The sequence below is a fragment of the Perissodus microlepis genome, chromosome 6, assembly GCF_051167445.1.
Source record: "Perissodus microlepis isolate ML-2025 ecotype Zambia chromosome 6, ASM5116744v1, whole genome shotgun sequence".
In the NCBI taxonomy this organism is placed as follows: Eukaryota; Metazoa; Chordata; class Actinopteri; order Cichliformes; family Cichlidae; genus Perissodus; species Perissodus microlepis.
The window spans coordinates 866,606-883,776 of NC_140466.1; the positions used below are offsets into that span (position 1 = coordinate 866,606).

The 17,171-nt window shown below is 47.5% G+C and overlaps 3 protein-coding genes across 6 annotated transcripts; 2 read left to right on the forward strand and 1 right to left on the reverse strand.

Annotated features, from left to right (window-relative positions):
- Window positions 1-451: 451 nt before the first annotated feature.
- Window positions 452-8,022, reverse strand: aplf (aprataxin and PNKP like factor). 2 transcript variants are annotated; one of them, XM_084929825.1, is made up of 10 exons: window positions 7,928-8,022; window positions 6,986-7,057; window positions 6,489-6,652; window positions 6,015-6,165; window positions 5,452-5,581; window positions 5,201-5,367; window positions 4,868-5,115; window positions 4,339-4,455; window positions 2,118-2,164; window positions 452-1,968 (listed from the first exon to the last, which is right to left on the reverse strand). In XM_084929825.1, the coding sequence occupies exons 1-10, from the start codon at window positions 8,018-8,020 to the stop codon at window positions 1,781-1,783; spliced, it is 1,377 nt and encodes a 458-aa protein (XP_084785951.1). In that variant the 5' UTR covers window positions 8,021-8,022; the 3' UTR covers window positions 452-1,780. The 2 variants fall into 2 exon arrangements, with proteins under 2 accessions (XP_084785951.1, XP_084785950.1); XM_084929824.1 differs by having other exon boundaries at window positions 452-1,983.
- Window positions 8,021-11,252, forward strand: fbxo48 (F-box protein 48). Of its 3 annotated transcripts, none has more exons than XM_084929878.1 (3): window positions 8,021-8,111; window positions 9,646-9,974; window positions 10,857-11,252. In XM_084929878.1, the coding sequence occupies exons 2-3, from the start codon at window positions 9,672-9,674 to the stop codon at window positions 11,016-11,018; spliced, it is 465 nt and encodes a 154-aa protein (XP_084786004.1). In that variant the 5' UTR covers window positions 8,021-8,111; window positions 9,646-9,671; the 3' UTR covers window positions 11,019-11,252. The 3 variants fall into 3 exon arrangements, with proteins under 3 accessions (XP_084786004.1, XP_084786002.1, XP_084786003.1); XM_084929876.1 differs by lacking the exon at window positions 8,021-8,111 and adding an exon at window positions 8,284-8,732; XM_084929877.1 differs by lacking the exon at window positions 8,021-8,111 and adding an exon at window positions 8,739-9,138.
- A 510-nt stretch (window positions 11,253-11,762) lies between these two features.
- Window positions 11,763-16,680, forward strand: cnrip1a (cannabinoid receptor interacting protein 1a). The gene is made up of 3 exons (XM_084929875.1): window positions 11,763-12,078; window positions 13,259-13,403; window positions 15,274-16,680. Exons 1-3 carry the CDS (start codon window positions 11,900-11,902, stop codon window positions 15,436-15,438), a joined length of 489 nt encoding a protein of 162 aa, XP_084786001.1. The 5' UTR covers window positions 11,763-11,899; the 3' UTR covers window positions 15,439-16,680.
- Window positions 16,681-17,171: the final 491 nt, after the last annotated feature.

A 17,171-nucleotide genomic window follows, 5' to 3' on the forward strand; every position in this document is an offset into this window, starting at 1 on the left:
AGTGTTGAGGTCAGTCTGAATACACTCAATGACCAAATGTTTCCATCGATGATTTTCTTTCATGCCCACGACAAAGCCGGGATTCATCGGCTCAGACTGGACATCACATTCCCCACAGCCCGACTCCCAGCATCAGTACTGGTGCCTGTGTATAAGCTCAGTGAAGGCGCGCCGTCATCACAGCTGAACAAATACTCGCTTTCTGTGCGTTAGACTACGATCATTAAAAGAAACCAAAAACTGTCATAAAAACACATTTTTGTTCTGTCAGATTAACAAAGAACATTTAGAGACTCTCCCCCCAGGATGACACCTGCACAGGTGACCAGCGGGCTGCAAAACACTCCACAGCTCTGCCGGGTCAGCCAAACATCAGGGCGGGCTGAGCTTCCTAATCAATCAAATGGACTTCCTGTCGCAGCTGTGACAGAATGAAGAAATGAGACGCCGCTTTGTTTTTGATGTATTTAATAGAAAAACAGTCCAAGAATCAGTGAGCTGATAAAAACGGTTCACTCTCTCTGAGCGACTCACCTGCGGCCAACAGCACAGACTCTATTTACAAAAATAAAAGCAGCTCAGAGAGCGCCACGGCTCAGCTGTCAGGTCGCTGCTCGGACCCTCTGTGGAGGACGCCGTCTCTGAGTGGAAAACACGATTTCTTACCAGAATGAATCACTCGCTTCATTTTAAAGCTGCTTCAAAATAAAACTGAGCCGAGCGCGTCCACTTTGGACGGCCTCAGGTCGACTTCTCACAGGTGACTTTACAGGTAAACTCGGGGAAATCCAGAACTTAAATGGGTCGGGTTTTTATTTTAGTGTTACTTATTTTAATGTTTGGTGGGCCTCACACGTGCTCCACCCCCACAGCCAGAAATAATCCCTTTCACATTAAAAGTCCTGCAGCACTTCTTTTAGTGGAAGAAGACACCCGCTGTTTCTTCTTAGTGTCACTACAGATATATGAAGACTTTTTCACATTAAAATGAAAACAATGAGACTTATTTTGAAAAAGTGCAAAGACGACTGTTACTTCCTCTGTTTTTCACATTAAAAGCAAAACATAGGCATATATTTGAAAGCCTAAATATGAGTTTTACTCTGAAAAAACCTGGATGCACCTCAGCACTAATCACAGGTAGAGCAAACTGAAACATGATGGCAGAAATAATAGTTTTACGTTTTAATCCACGTGCTTCTCCTTTGTTGTGCTCCTGATTGATGCAATCCAAGTTTGACAGGCTGCAAGACTTTTAATTTGAAAAAACACCTGGATGTTCCTCACTACAGCAAAGAAGAAAATGGAAATACAACAAAAAAATTTAAATATGTTTTTTCCTTGTTATCTCACTCCTTATTCACAAAGACTTCCTGATGTTATTTCCACATTAAAAGTCTGTAAAGGGAAGACTTTGAGACTTTTAATGTGAAACAACACGAGGACGTGTCTTATCCAACATGACGAGTACCATAAAGTAAAAACAAAAGGAAACAGAAAGCAGAAATCATGTGTTCATACTCGTTTCTTCTTTGCTGAATATTAACAGATGTTTTTCACATTAAAAGCCTCTCTACAAAAGGCTGCCGAACCTTTAATGTGAAAAACCAGACAGGTGTGGTTTAAAATCAATCAGGACACAAAGATGAAAGAACAGCCTCTCATACTGTCTCTAATGCAGATGGAGCGGGTTTGATATTTTCGTTTGTAGAGGATGACGTCATCAAACACGGCGTTCTGGTCTGGTGAGCCGTCAGCGAGGGGCAGGGCAGGTTTCCGCTTACTTCCTCCTCTTCAGGAAGGCCGTAGCCTCTCTCTGCAGGCCTTTGATGTCCTCCTTACCGCTGTCGTCCGAGTCAGGAGGGACGTAGTCCGAGTCATCGCCCGCGTCCTCGCTGTCGTCATTAATGAAGCTGTCCTCGTACTCGTCCTCGTCGCCAGCGGGAGTCTTTTTGGCGACGTGGCGAGCTGTGGGGGGATTTACTGCGAGTGAGTCAGAGAATGAAGTGGCCGAGATTTAGTTTCTGTTTCTAATTTTCAGACCCTTTTATTTATCACCTGTTGTTATTTACTTCCACCTGTACGACACAAATGTGTGTGTGTGTCCATGAGCGTACCTGGTTTCTTTGTGTGTTTGTATTCCTTCCTGTGCAGGGGGTTTTTCCTGCAGAGGAAACAAAGTTCACGTCAGAATAAAGTCGTTACCGTCACGTGGAGTGATGCAGGTCAGACGATGTTTCCTGACAGCCGTCCGTGTGCAGCGTCGGTCGTGTCGAGTTAAAAATACTCGAATTACTCATCGCAGAATCTGCAGCGAGCCAAGTGTCAACCAAAGAAACACTGCTCTGAGGAACACGAATCGCATCTGTGTGTGTGTCCCTGTGTGTGTGTGTGTGTCTGTGTGTGTCCCTGTGTGTGTGTGTGTCCCTGTGTGTGTGTGTGTCCCTGTGTGTGTGTGTGTGTGTCCCTGTGTGTGTGTGTGTGTCCCTGTGTGTGTGTGTGTGTCCCTGTGTGTCCCTGTGTGTGTGTGTGTGTGTGTCCCTGTGTGTGTGTGTGTGTGTCCCTGTGTGTGTGTGTGTGTGTGTGTGTGTGTGTGTCTGTGTGTGTGTGTGTGTGTGTCTGTGTGTGTGTGTGTGTGTCCCTGTGTGTGTGTGTGTGTGTCCCTGTGTGTGTGTGTGTGTGTGTGTGTCCCTGTGTGTGTGTGTGTCCCTGTGTGTGTGTGTGTGTGTCCCTGTGTGTGTGTGTGTGTGTGTGTGTCCCTGTGTGTGTGTGTGTGTCCCTGTGTGTGTGTGTGTGTCCCTGTGTGTGTGTGTGTCCCTGTGTGTGCGTGTGTGTCTGTGTGTGTGTGTGTGCGTGTGTGTCTGTGTCCCTGTGTGTGTGTGTGTCCCTGTGTGTGTGTGTGTGTGTCCCTGTGTGTGCGTGTGTGTCTGTGTCCCTGTGTGTGTGTGTGTCCCTGTGTGTGTGTGTGTGTGTGTGTCCCTGTGTGTGTGTCTGTGTCCCTGTGTGTGTGTGTGTGTGTCCCTGTGTGTGTCTGTGTGTGTCCCTGTGTGTGTGTGTGTCCCTGTGTGTGTGTGTGTGTGTGTGTGTCCCTGTGTGTGTGTGTGTGTCCCTGTGTGTGTGTGTGTGTGTCCCTGTGTGTGTGTGTGTGTGTCCCTGTGTGTGCGTGTGTGTCTGTGTGTGTGTGTGTGCGTGTGTGTCTGTGTCCCTGTGTGTGTGTGTGTCCCTGTGTGTGTGTGTGTGTGTCCCTGTGTGTGCGTGTGTGTCTGTGTCCCTGTGTGTGTGTGTGTCCCTGTGTGTGTGTGTGTGTGTGTGTCCCTGTGTGTGTGTCTGTGTCCCTGTGTGTGTGTGTGTGTGTGTCCCTGTGTGTGTGTCTGTGTCCCTGTGTGTGTGTGTGTGTCCCTGTGTGTGTGTGTGTGTGTGTCCCTGTGTGTGCGTGTGTGTCTGTGTCCCTGTGTGTGCGTGTGTGTCTGTGTCCCTGTGTGTGTGTGTGTCCCTGTGTGTGTGTGTGTGTGTGTGTGTGTCCCTGTGTGTGTGTCTGTGTCCCTGTGTGTGTGTGTGTGTGTGTCCCTGTGTGTGTGTCTGTGTCCCTGTGTGTGTGTGTGTGTCCCTGTGTGTGTGTGTGTCCCTGTGTGTGTCCCAGTGTGTCCCTGTGTGTGCGTGTGTGTCTGTGTCCCTGTGTGTGTGTCTGTGTCCCTGTGTGTGTGTGTGTGTGTGTGTCCCTGTGTGTGTGTCTGTGTGTCTGTGTGTGTGTGTGTCCCTGTGTGTGTGTCTGTGTCCCTGTGTGTGTGTGTGTGTCTGTGTGTCCCTGTGTGTGTCCCAGTGTGTCCCTGTGTGTGTGTGTGTGTCCCTGTGTGTGTGTCCCTGTGTGTGTCCCAGTGTGTCCCTGTGTGTCCCTGTGTGTGTGTGTCCCTGTGTGTGTGTGTCTGTGTGTGTGTGTCCCTGTGTGTCCCTGTGTGTGTGTGTGTGTCTGTGTCCCTGTGTGTGTGTCTGTGTCCCTGTGTGTGTGTGTGTGTCCCTGTGTGTGTGTGTGTGTGTGTGTCCCTGTGTGTGTGTGTGTGTCCCTGTGTGTGTGTGTGTGTGTCTGTGTCCCTGTGTGTGTGTGTGTGTGTGTGTCCTTGTGTGTCTGTCATAAAAAGCACTAAATGAAATAAAATCAATAAAAAGAAGTGAAGATAAAACAGAAAAAGTATCAAATCAATAACTTTGTGTTTTCTGACAGCAACAATGTGCTGCAGTCAGTTATTAAGTAACTAAACCCTGATGTGTGACCACTGAGGCTCCTCGTTGGTGTCTGTTTGTCAGCAGCTGCAGAGCCTCGGCCGTGGGCTCAGCTCTAACCTGTAGCAGTCGCTGCCGTAGGGACACTCGGGTTTGTCCTCCTCCTCCTCCTCCTCCTCCTCCTCGTAGTCTGTGTCTCCAGGGTGACTGCAGTCCTGGAAATGAAGTGGGTTCTTCCTGGAAAACACAAGCAGGGAGGAAACGAAGGGTGTGAAGCCCACCTGTGCAGGGCGGTCACCTGTGCAGGGCGGTCACCTGTGCAGGGCGGTCACCTGTGCAGGGTGGTCACCTGCAGCGGTTTGCTATGCAGCCTGCACCACACCGTGGGCTGGGACCAGCTGTTGGAGTCACTGCAGTGAGGACAGCTGCTCCTTGTTTCAAAGATTTTTCTAAAAGTGAAATCTGAAGGACTAATCTGAGGCAGCGAGCGGCGTCTGTGAGATGGTGAAGGGGCGGGGCTACGAGAGGCGCTTGACTCACCTCATCGGCTCGAGTGCTCTTCAGCTCGTCTTCAGAGGGAAACGAGACATCAAAGCAAAAGCTCTCAGAATAAATTCATCCTGTGACTCCGTGTGTTTCAGTGTCGTACCTGTAGCAGGCCGTCCCGTACGGACACGGCGTTCTGACTCGGGCTTTGGAAGGGGCGGGGCCAGACTCTGCGTCTCCGTTTGACCCAGCGGGCTCGGCTCGTTTAGACGTCCCGTTGTTTTCAGACATCTTGCCCTCCTTCTCAGACTCATTTGCTTTGTCCTCCGCGTCCGCCTTCATGGTGAAGCTGTCGTTCTCGCCGCTGTCCTCAGACCTGTTCGGTTTAGCCGGACGGTGGGCGGCGGCCTCCTGAAAGCCAGAGGACATATTAGTCTCTTAGGTCAGGAGGCGAAATTTAAACCTGGAAACAGAAACTCTGCTCAACAGGTCTCACCTCAGGTTGTTCTTCGTCATCACTCAGTTTTCTCCTCTTCCTCGGCCTCTCCTCCTCCTTCCTTGTGAACTCCGCCTCCTCAGGTGAGGAGGTTGTTGCGGGCGTGGCTTGTGCGACAACTGCTCGTTTAGTGGCAGGTGACGGCGCCGCAGGTCGGCAGGTCCGAACTACACAGACATTTTCAAACAAATAACAGGATCAGAAAGGGCGCCCCCCGCAGGCAGAGGGAACACAGGACGGGTCTTTGTTACCTGTCGGGGTGGAGGGCGGAGTCTTTGCAGCAGGTACAGCCGCCTGCATCCATGCAGGTAAAACTCTTCTCCTGGTCACAGACGGAGCGGCGCCTCGCTGATCGTCTTTCACCGATCCTGCCGAGTCTCCCTGAAAGAAACGCAACGAGACGACTTCACTGATTCACTTTCACACTGCCATCCACTGAGCCACTGACACACCCACTGTGGGATCGAACATGTGAAGCCGCCTGCTGTGGCGCCCCCTGGTGAACGAGGGAGGAGCTGCTGTCAACCAAAGTTTCCTTTATTATTACAGTAAGTCCTGTTCTGATGATGATTATTTCTGTCAGTGTTTGTTGTACTTGTTGATCTGTTTGTTTGTCTCATAACTTTATTTATAAACTTTGTTTGTTAAAAAACAAACTAATCTAAAGTTTCATGTTTCTGTCACATCACATTAACCCTGCACTCTGAAAGCGCCTCCTTGATTCAATATTCACACTTGCTGACGTCACTCTTAGGCCCCGCCCCCTGAGGAGTCCTTCTCCAGCAGCTTCTCGTCTCTGAAAAGTTCAGCCTACCTTGAACGGTCTCTCGGCCTCCTCGTCTTCCTCCGGAGCTGCTGACGGCGGCGGCTCCTCCTGGTTCAGTCTGGCAGCTGGACGTAGATCCACAGCTGGATCAGGAGGAACAGGAAGTGTCTCTTCTTCTTCTTCTAACATCTGGCTGTTCCTGTGGGGAGCGACACTGATGCAGATAAATGTGAACTTCTGTGAGACCTTAACGCTGCGAGCTGGAAGCTCGGCGTGAATTTTAACTGAGCTGATCGGCATTAACTTTGATGTCAGCTTCAAAGAGCGCGACAAAATCGGAAACCTACGCTGTGCCTAATGTTCTGACCGAGCGTTTAACCCCGCATGGTGCGGCCCGCACAGATAAAAGAGCTCTCGTTACCTGAGAGCAGCCTCCACCTTCATTACTCAGCGAGACGGTTCGAGTCTTTGTCTCGACCGACATCAGGACAGAAAGGAGCGTTTTTCAGACGTCAGAAGTACCTGGGCGTGCGCTCGTCTCCGCCCACTGACACCACCTCGTAGATGAACCGACCCGGCAGCAGAGAAAAGAAGTCTCCGTGACGAAGGACGTGCCAGGAACCTTTCTGCAGAGGTCGAGGGTCATCGGTGGGGGTCGACTGAATGAAGCACGGGTTCAGGTGTGTCTGAGGACCGAAACAGCAGGAGGTTAAACCGAAACTCAAACAACAACAACACTAATAACAATAACAATAATAATAACAACAACAACAACAACAACAACAATAATAATAATAATAATAATGATGGAATTAAAAACAAAATCTGCCAAAGCAACAGGGACCAAGGCTGAATTTAAAGCAAAGGGAGATTTCTATGATATGAAACAACCACACTTCTATATTTATTATAATGTTGAATAATAAAATGATTATGTATTAAAGCTAATGTAATAAGAAACATAAACCTAAACCTGTGGCCTGCTTCACATTCAGGAACAGGAGGAAGGTCGAACGTACGGCTTTGAGGCGCAGCTCTCCGCTCAGGTTGTCCAGCAGCCCGTGGTGTCTGGAGACTCGCTTATCACTGATCTGAGACGGGAAACAAGGCAGCGTTTACAGACGTCTCCAGCTGCTCCTTTTACAGTATTACTCTGAATAAATCAAACAGACTCAAGCTCAGCCGTGACGAATGAAGGGAAGCAAACCAGGTCTCAGAACAAAGACAGAAAAACAAGAGAGGGAAAAGCTGCATCAAAGCCACGCCCACATGACGGATCATTTCCCACTGTGATGATGCTGAGCTGCTCTAACACAATCACACACACGCTGCTGTCTCTGACGGGTCAGATCAAACATGTTTAGAACTTTTTCTTCTGTGGACTTTAGTTTCATTTTGTTTTAAGTTGTGTTTTTTTAAACAGGAACAGGTCAAATTTTACAGACATGATGGGTGGCTCAAGACTTTTGCACAGTGGCCAGTTGTAGCCTTATAAAGCAGGGGTGGGGTTTAGAGCTCACCCTGGGTGAACACACCTGGATCAGATGATTAGTTCATCACCAGGCCTCAGGAGAACTGGAGGCCATTTAAATGAATGGATGAAGGACACCTCTAAACCTCGAGGCTTTGCATTCCCCACCCCTGTTTTAAAGGATACACCTGAGCAGCATCCTGTTGCCTCCTATTGCATTTTAAGGAACTGGCAGGAGGACGGAGGAGGGTCAAAGTTCAAGGTGCTAGCTTATGAAGCCGCGCCCTCCCTACGTCAGCAGATCAGTGATCCACCTGATCATGTCTGGTCACTTTGTTATTGATTAGTTATGAGGTTTAAATCATGTTTTTAAGTGAAGCTAAGCTTCCCTGGATTTATCACGTGATTAAAGATCACGTGCTGCTGTAACGAGCAGAAGTCTATAAATGATCCGCGGTCATGTTTTCAGACTGAAGAGGAGAGGACTCACTCCCAGTAACGGGCCCCGGCCCAACACCGTCTCTCCGGGTGGCAGGTGGACCGGATCCCCGCCGTCCACCGGGACCAGGTCGAAGCCAGACATCGGCTCAGCGGAGCGGACGGAGGCAGCTGCACCCCGCTGGAGGAACGTGGAGGAAAACAGAGAGCAGCGCCACGCTTCGACAGTTCAAAAGGTTTCAGGTTGAAAGCAGCTTCTCGGACTGTGGAGGGGAACCAGACCGAGCAGCAGCACCGACACAACTTCAGCTCAGCAACACCGTTCAAAACTTCCGGGACGGAGCGGAGCGTGCGCACTGGGTCTCTGACCTCACTCACCGAACTCCGCCCAGAATCTCCCTGATCTTCCTTAAAAATAAACCTAACCTTGCCTGTGCTAACCACCTGTGTATGCAGATGAAATTAATCTGTAAAAACAAAACATTTATCTCTTCTGCCGAAATGCTTTTAATATGACAGCGTTGTTGCACGTGAGATATCGATGAAAAATACAAACAAACGTAAAAAAAAGTTCGAAGGTCCATATTTTCCATATATTTGAAGAATCGGCAGATTAATGAATGGGATGTGGTAGGGACTGCTTTAAAACTGCAGCGTGAGAAATGCTTTACAGTTTAATTTTATAATTAGAAAATTAAGAAAATCATTTTTTCAACGGTTTTCAAATTTAAATTAACGGACGTTTATGCCTTGCACGCATGCGCCAAAAATCAAAATATAATGACGTAGCGTACGTTTGTAAACATCCGTTAGGACATTTAAACCGTGTGAGCTGTCTGTCAGAGACCTCGCGGAAGGTAAGACACCGGTTTTCTCTCGCGCGCCGCCGCCTTCTTATCACACACACCGGGACACGTGCACGGTAAAAGTCGGTGTTCGGTCTGAAAGCGGAAGCGGCCGGTGGAGTTTTTCATGAACTATTAGCTGTTAGCTGTTAGCAGGGGCGGAGGCGAGTTGTCGGGGTGAAGCATTAAAATCAGCTTTTGTTACCGAAAATCAGCGTCGGCCAAAAGAGCCACACAGGACGGAAAAAACGGGGATATTTATCACGTCTGTCTTTGAAGACAGACACAGGAAGCAGTTTGTGTTTGGGTGACGTCTCCAGGCTGGGTCCGTGGGGACCCCACTGTTCGTGTTTCTCTTTCGGTTTGACGTGGGAGCCCTTCACCTTCTCGTCACGCCTCTCTGCGCGGAATCTTTCTGGTTCGTCTCACAGTCCTTTGTGTCCTTGTTTCCAAACTTTTCGCTTTTTTCTGCTTATTTTGTGTGAAATCTTCATTATTTAGCAGCTGGATCTTCTCCTTACGGGCACTTTGCGTCGTTACTCTCTCGGAGGTCTTTTTCTTTCTTTTCTCGCTCATTTCAGTGATTTTGTCTATTTTTTTCATCTCACAGGCTCATCTTGAACCTTTCTGTCTCTTTCTGGGTGTTTCGGACATTTTCTTCTCTTTCTCAGCCCCCCCCCCCCCCCCCCCCCTCTCGATTCTTTATTTATGTCTTTGTGATGTAATTTAAAAAAAAACAACAACTGCATTTTATTTCGCTTTTCCTGCGTCTGTGCTTTGAAACATGTTGGTGCTTTGATGAAGAATCTCAGGCTTCACTGTGATTTGTCTTCATCCTTAACTCGTCCTCCACAGTGTGAGTTAAAAGTCTGAGGTCTTTAATCTGTGACTCATTTCTCCATCGTTGTCGGCTCTCTTTCCTCAGGCTCTTCCACTCAGTCCGACTCTATTATGCAGCATGTGTGTGGGAGGACTCCACCAGTGTTTTTTCTCTGTGAAGGAAGCCCCGCCCTGACGGCAGCCGAAGGCACAGCCCCACCTCGCAACTTTGCCGAGACGCTGCCGACAGAAATGAGCGTGAGGATCTTTGGCGAGCTGGACGCGGCGAGCCTGTGCAGCGCGGCGAGGACCTGCAGGCTGTGGCATCAGATCATCGAGCAGAGCGAGCAGCTGTGGAGGAAGCAGTGCCTGATGGTCCGAGCCATCTGCCAGAGGGAGGTCGACAGCGACCGGAGACACGGCCTCTCCTGGAAGGTTCCTAACATATTATGTCATTAAGCTTAGAAAACATCTCAGATTCTTCTGAAACTTTTCCAGGTTAATGATCCGCTTCAAACAGGAACTACGCTCATTTCAGGTCCTGCTGTCATTAGTCAAAAAGGGATGAAGGTCAGAGGTTTTAAACATTTTTCCATCGATGTTTTTCTGAGGGATCTGATGCTGATGAAGGTCATGTGACCTGTGTCAGCAGGTTTGCAGGTCAGAGCTGAGATTTGATCTCCAGGTTTTCGTATCAGCTGAGTTGATTTCTGCACATTAAATCCTCAATATTCCAAAAAGCATCACAAACTTGGGATGCAGTTTTCACAGAAACTTTCTATGAAGTCAGGTTTGGTCCACGGTGTCACACCTGTGGAACGTCACGCTGAAGACATGTTGTTGTTTTCTTTTCATATTCAAGCTTTAAGTCCCTCAAAATATATTGTTGGAAAAATGTCTAAGAACACCTCGCCCTTTGTTTGAGCTGAAATTTTGAATAACTTCCCCAAAGAATTGGATCCCTGGCCTGGAATAGTGACAGTCAGCTGGGAATTATTTTGATGGGATGAAGCAGCTCTGAGAGCCATCAGCTTTCGTCTGATTGGGCTTCTGCTGGAAGGTTGCTGAGGGGCAGAACCTGTGGCTGTAGCAGATGTTCCAGCTGTTCTCACTGAAGTGTTGGATATACTCATAACATTACAACTGTTAGTTATGCCTGTGAAACAGAGCGGAGTGAAGACTTGTCCACATGTCTCATGCTGCAGCCATTTATTTTAATGTCATTATTAAAAACTGCTTTTAGTCCAGCTTATGAAACCAGCGTCACCCGGAAACAGCAGAACTGCTTCCTGACCGTTTCCTGTTTCCTGTCCTCAGGTGATCCTGGTGAGGAACTACATCCGCAGCCTTGTGAAGAAAGACTGGCTGATTGGACGGTTCAGTCACGTGAGGTCGGCGGACGAGCTGAGCGGCAGGAAGCTGACGCCGCTGGACGCGGAGACCTGGGGCGAGATCCTGCAGGCCGAGCTGGATCGATGACGGCGTTCCAGTTTTATCAAAGCACCTCGAGCACTTCTGATTTTTAACTCTAATATATTCCCTCTGCAGTTTGTGTTTCACAGGAAACGCAAACTTTTGTACATACTTTTAAAGTTTTTATAGAAAAAAATCACAGAGAAACAAAGTGAATTTTTTTTTTTTTTAAATTTGAGCCTTTTTGTTTTGGGTTCGTGTAAATATGACGATGATACAATAAACCATCTTTGTGAGGTTCTGCTGACTCGGTTCTTTTTAATGACACATCACAGCTTCTCCCATCAAGCAAACACGCAGCACGCCACACAGACTCACAAAGAAATCAGTGTGACAGTCTGTTTTCAAAGCAGCAGAGATACAAAAGCATGAAGTCACACCTGCAGCTTACAGACATGCGGGAACTCAAGTTTACTTAAATCAGCTGTTTTTATCTGTTTTTAACGTTTTTGCTCAAAGGCAACAAAGATGTTGCTTTGGCAACGAGGGTGAGGTGAGGTGTGAACATTTTTTCATCTCCCGGTCATTTCCTGCCTGTGACGTCATGTTGAGCGTGCACAGGTGTTGTATTTTTCTGTCTAACCTGTTTTATGTCATATTCAGTTTCACAAGCTCTTCGTTAAACTTGTTGTTCTTTTGTTTTTAACCTTTTACAAATTTCCCGACTTTCAGATGAACTTAGTTTTTTAATAACAGCCCACCGGTGACCCCCCCCCCCCACACACACACACACACATACACACATACATTTGCCTTGCTATTTGCGGCTGCAGTCTTTTATTTTGAAAGCAGCTGTCACCGGAAGCCGTGTGAGCGTGCAGCTTGATTCTGGTCCTTCCTCAGCATCTCTCTCACCCGTCCGCCTCCCCCTCCCTGAGCTCGGCGCCATGGACGACGTCCCCCCGATCATCAACATCTCCATCGCGCTGCGGATCCAGCCCAACGACGGCCCGGTCTTCTTCAAGGTGGACGGGACCCGGTTCGGCCAGAGCCGGACCATCAAGCTCCTCACGGGCTCCAAGTACAAGATCGAGGTGGTGCTGAAGCCTGGAAACGTCGAGGCCACGTAAGCATCTCGGTAACCTGTGTGTGCGGAACGCCAGCGCGCATGTGCGAGAAATGATAAAGAACGTCTGCAAGAGGTGATGATGAGGATGAGGAGGTGATGATGAGGAGCAGGCTGCTGCTCCTCCTGCAGGCCGGAGCATCCGACACCTGCCTGAATAAATCATGCGGGGATCACGTGTCGTTCCCGGTCAGGGCGGAGGTTTGCGGTTACCGGGGACAATGAAAGGAAGTGACGTGTTCATTATGGAATAACGGGGGTAAAATGTGCTTATTGCAGGAGCAGAAATACCATCAGAGAATACTCCATTACATGTAAAAACACTGAAGTATTATCAGTTAAATAAAGGTACATATTGATATGCGGCAGTGATTGCAGAGCGTGGGCCCTGCAGGAGCCATCGTTGTAACTGTGAGAGTAAAGATCAGCCCACAGCGAGGGGGCGGACCTCTGCTTCCTGTCACAGCAGCAGTGAGTCCCACACTGACGTTACACTCTGCTTCAGGTGTTCAGCATCAGTTACCATGGTGACAGTAGCAGGTTAACAGGCTTCGTGGGTAAACGAGAGACATGAAAGGAAAACTCCAAACTGACACAAACAGGGAGGACACACAGGTGGAGGCCAGACAGGAAGTACACACACCTGAGTACGCTGTACTTTTCAGGTCGCAGGTATCGTACAGGAGAGGAGTGTGAAAGGGAAACAAGTTGGTCAGGACAGCCGTTATCATCAGCATAAAGAACAGTAAATCCAAATGTGCAGTTCAACATGAATCGAGCCTGAACACGACGCTGTGTTTACGCTGTGAGCTGCAGGGATACAAACTATTTCAATGTGCTTACAGTAAAATCATGTCTGTGATTCTGAGGTAACCTGACTTGTTTTCTCCTTATTCTGTGTGACTATAATTACATTTTAATTACAAATTAAATCCACTGAACCGTTTATGAAGCGTTTCGCAGCATTTACACATCTGGATGACATTTAAATGACTTTTAGATGCGAGTGGCTGTTTCCTGTTTCCTTCATACTGTGGGAGTCGCTCTCACGCCACACGCTCAGCTCGCTGCTGGACATCAAATGGTCTTTAACAGTGTTTGAGACAAAATGTCAAAAATGATAAAAATGTGCAATATTTTTATTTTCGTGCATAACCCTTCGGCCTCTTCTTCCTCACAGCAACATGAACATCGGAGGCGTCGTCTTCCCGCTGGAGCAGCAGTCCAGGGACGACGAGTCGGTGGTTTACCACGGCCAGTACGACACCGAGGGCGTCCCGCACACCAAGAGTGGCGACCGGCAGCCCGTCCAAGTCAGCATAGAGGTGAGATGTCTCAGAGCAGTGGCTCGCTCTGATAGCGTGGAGCTGGCCTGCAGTCAGCCAGTGCTGTGTGGGGCTGCACGCTTAGAATTAGCAGGCATTAAACTGCTGTTTATGATAGCCTGAACAGCCTGCTCTATGCTAGCCACAATCTCCTTAAAACATGGTAAAGTAAGTAAGTAAAGTAAAATTTATTTAGGGAGAGAATTCCACAGCCGTGGTGCCACAGTCTGAAAGGCCCGATCACCACGAGTTTTAAAACGAGTGCGCGGTACCACCAGCAGTCTCTGATCTAATGACCTTAAAGCCCGAGAAGATGTATGTGGTTTCAGCAGGTCAGATAAATATTGAGGAGCCTGACCATGTAGGGCCCTAAAGGTTAGAACTAAAATTTTAAAATGAAACCTAAAATTTACAGGCAACCAGTGAAGGGAGGCCAAGACTGGAGTGATATGCGATCTTCTCTTGGTGCCTGTTAAGAGACGTGCTGCAGCATTCTGCACAGTCTGAAGACGATTTAAGGCTGATTTGTTAAAACAAGTAAAAAGGCCATTACAATAGTCTAAACGAGAAGAAATAAAAGCATGAATAATCATCTCAAGTTCAAGCTTTGATACCATTAGTCTGAGTTTAGAAATATTCCGTAAATGATAAAAACAGTTTCGGACCAGCTGCTTAGAAAGCTGCTCGAGCGACATCGAGCTGTCAAATATGACACCGAGATTTCTAAGGCTTGATTTTACATAAGGGTCTAAGAAGCTGATATGCTGTCTAATTTCTGGGACCATGTGGTCTGGAGCAATAATTAGAGTTTCTGTTTTATCAGAGTTTAGTTGGAGAAAATTGTCATATAACCATTTGTTGATTTCTGTCAGGCAATTACTTAAATTAGACAATTTATAAAACTCAGACATTTTGAAGGAACAGTATAGTTGGATGTCGTCAGCATAGAGATGATAGGAGATATATTTATAGCGCTTAATAATTTGGCCTAGGGGAAATACATAAAGTAAAAAGAGAATTGGACCCAGGACAGATCCCTGAGGTACCCCACACGGCAAAACTGTTGATTCTGATGTGACGTGATTCATGCAAACAGTAAAAGATCTCTCAGACAGATATGATATAAACCATTTTAAAACAACACCAGTAATCCCAAACAAGTTCTCGAGTCTGTTTATCATGATACTGTGATCTACAGTGTCAAAAGCAGAGCTGAGATCCAACAGGACCAGCACTGTATATTCTCCAGAGTCTGCTGCCATCAAGATATCACTGGTGGAGGGACAGGATGATCTGGAGAACCAGAGGGCCTCAGGTGGCCAACAACTAATCTAAACAAGAAAGAGTGACAGCAGAGCAAGACTGAGACCGAGGGTTCAGACTCAGAGACGAGAGCCTGCGTAGTTGCAACCTTTCCAATAAAAACACATAAAATCATTGGACAGTTTAGGAGAGGCCTCCAAACACACACTTTGTGCAGCATTTCAAAGTAAATCAGTGGTGTTAAACAGTCTGAGGCGTCGAAGCAGCCTGAGCAGCTTATTCACCTCATGTGTTTCTAAGCAGGAACCTGAGCAAACAGAGAGGACGTGTTCAGAAACAGACGGATTTGCATCTAAATTCCTGACCTGTTTATACTTCTCGAGAAAAAATATAATTTAAGGTGGTGTTATCACCCGTGTGACAGCTGCACAGGCGTAACAGATTTATTGATCTACAATCAGACGCGTTTGTGCAGTTTCCTGTCAGCAGATAACTGCGCACGCCGTCTGGATTCATGAGTTTGGCCTCTTTAGAAACACCAAAAACATGTTTTAAAAGCCTGACGCCGAATTTGAGCTCGAGCCCTCTGCTTTGTGTCTCGGTGCAGTTTATCAAGGCGGGGACGTTTGAGACGGTGTGGCAGGCCAAATACTACAACTACTACAAGAGGGAGCACTGCCAGTTCGGCAACAAGTTCAGCAGCATCGAGTACGAGTGCAAGCCCAACGAGACGCGGACCCTGATGTGGATCAACAAGGAGGCGTTCAACTGACTCCGCCCACTGAACCCCGCGCAGGGGACGCCGGTCTTGCCGGGACTACCTTTGAACATCAGCATCGCAGTGAGAGACGGCACCTCCTGAAGGCGGGCGTTGGGTTGGCGGGGTCTGCTCTTTGTGCTCTTTCATGACCTCTGAGGGAGTCACGAGCTGTTTCGCACGCTGGTCTCTGTGAGGGCGGGGTTTCAGCAGTCAGAGGGTTAACTTAGCTTCTCAGCTGGTTTCAGGCGTTTGACAAACATTCACTTTCTGCGGAGGTGACTTTCTGTCATCGGGCTGAACGTAAAGTTCCTGTGGAAAGTTAAAGGAACAGTCGGACAGTTTGAGATCCGAGCTCATTAGGAAGCTTCGGAGACGAAGGCTGACGCACGCTTCAAGTCTGTGTGTCCAGCACGCGTTCGAAGCAGGAACTTTCTCCAGGACTCAGACGCTCGTTAGTTTGGTTAGTTTGCAGCTACGGTCACAATAATCTTCTGAAGCTTTGGGCGCTGCGTTTAGATCAGGCTCCGTCACAGGTGTTCTCTCTGACACTCTACGCTTAAATAAAACACCTTGAGAGGAGCAAAGTTGTTAGCCGGTGCTACATTAATGACATTCACTTCCTGTACTCGATGCACAGACTTGAAAGTCGTCTCTATCTCCTCAGACTCTGGAAGAAATCTGACTGTTCCTTTAACACTGAAACCCCCTCAGACTGAAGACCAGCGTGGGAAACACCTGAAGTATTTTATCTTATTTATTACCTGTGTGAACGTCTGAGAGCGCAGAGGCGGCGGATGAGAGGATGGGCGTCACTTTTCTCGTGTTTTGTGTTATTTAAAGGAGAAATCTGTACACTGCAGTTTTTGGTTCGCTTACTTTCCAGCTGCAGAAATGAGTTTCACGGGTCTGAGTGTTGCTCCTTCACAATAAAAGCTGGAGGGATACTTTCTGGGACTTCCATGTTCAAACTGGTGCAGCATCCGAGGGACTATTTTCAGCAGCGGAGTAATCCTTTGAGCCTTGAAACGCCTCTGTCTCCCTGCTGAAAGGAGGCGACCTCCTCTCACGTCACTTCTTGTGTTTGCTGCTGATTATGTTTCTCATGTCTCTTACATGCATGGCTGGAAACTTTTTGCCAAATATGATCTGTTTGTTTGTTCCTTTGTTAAGATGTCTCGATGCCTGAAACTCTGTTTTGTTATGTCTTGAACTGAGGAGTAAAACGTGTTACTGTGAATAAACTGCTATACAGAACCACTGGGACTCTGCTGCTTGACTGCAATAATAAAGTTTATCCATGCAGTGTTCATGCTGCTGAACAACTGAGATTTTCTCCTTACAAGTCAGTGTCTCATAACTACAAAATAAAAACTCTTCATTGTGTTATAGAAGCCTCTTATTTTGTAAATCTTTTGAAATTCTTTTTTTCTGTTTGAAAGCTTCCAGGATGTCCAGCAGCTGTCAGTTGAGTCACAGCTAGGACTTCATATCCAAAGTGCGTGCGCTGGACTGAAGCGATGTCAGTTGAAGGTCTGTAAAAAAGCCCTTCTAAAGCTAGAACATCTCACTATTCATCACTGATCGAAGAAAATCCATCTGACAAACTCAGCTTTATTTATATAACACATACAAAAGCAATTCAGCGTGCTTCACGAAGACAGAACAATCCCAAATATATAGAAAAGGAAAACATTAAAATCAAGAATGCAATAATTTAAAAGTTTAAGTTAAAATTTAACATAAAA

Excerpts from the sequence above, each read along its gene's own strand:
- aplf (XM_084929824.1), bottom strand. The coding sequence starts at position 8,020 with ATGTCTGGCTTCGACCTGGTCCCGGTGGACGGCGGGGATCCGGTCCAC. Across the intron at positions 5,368-5,451 it reads TCCGCCCTCCACCCCGACAG|TTCGGACCTGCCGACCTGCG; the intron begins GTAACAAAGACC and ends ATGTCTGTGTAG. Across the intron at positions 1,984-2,117 it reads CAAACACACAAAGAAACCAG|TAAATCCCCCCACAGCTCGC; the intron begins GTACGCTCATGG and ends ACTCACTCGCAG.
- fbxo48 (XM_084929878.1), top strand. The coding sequence starts at position 9,672 with ATGCAGCATGTGTGTGGGAGGACTCCACCAGTGTTTTTTCTCTGTGAA. Across the intron at positions 9,975-10,856 it reads GACACGGCCTCTCCTGGAAG|GTGATCCTGGTGAGGAACTA; the intron begins GTTCCTAACATA and ends TCCTGTCCTCAG.
- cnrip1a (XM_084929875.1), top strand. The coding sequence starts at position 11,900 with ATGGACGACGTCCCCCCGATCATCAACATCTCCATCGCGCTGCGGATC. Across the intron at positions 12,079-13,258 it reads CCTGGAAACGTCGAGGCCAC|CAACATGAACATCGGAGGCG; the intron begins GTAAGCATCTCG and ends TCTTCCTCACAG. Across the intron at positions 13,404-15,273 it reads CCGTCCAAGTCAGCATAGAG|TTTATCAAGGCGGGGACGTT; the intron begins GTGAGATGTCTC and ends GTCTCGGTGCAG.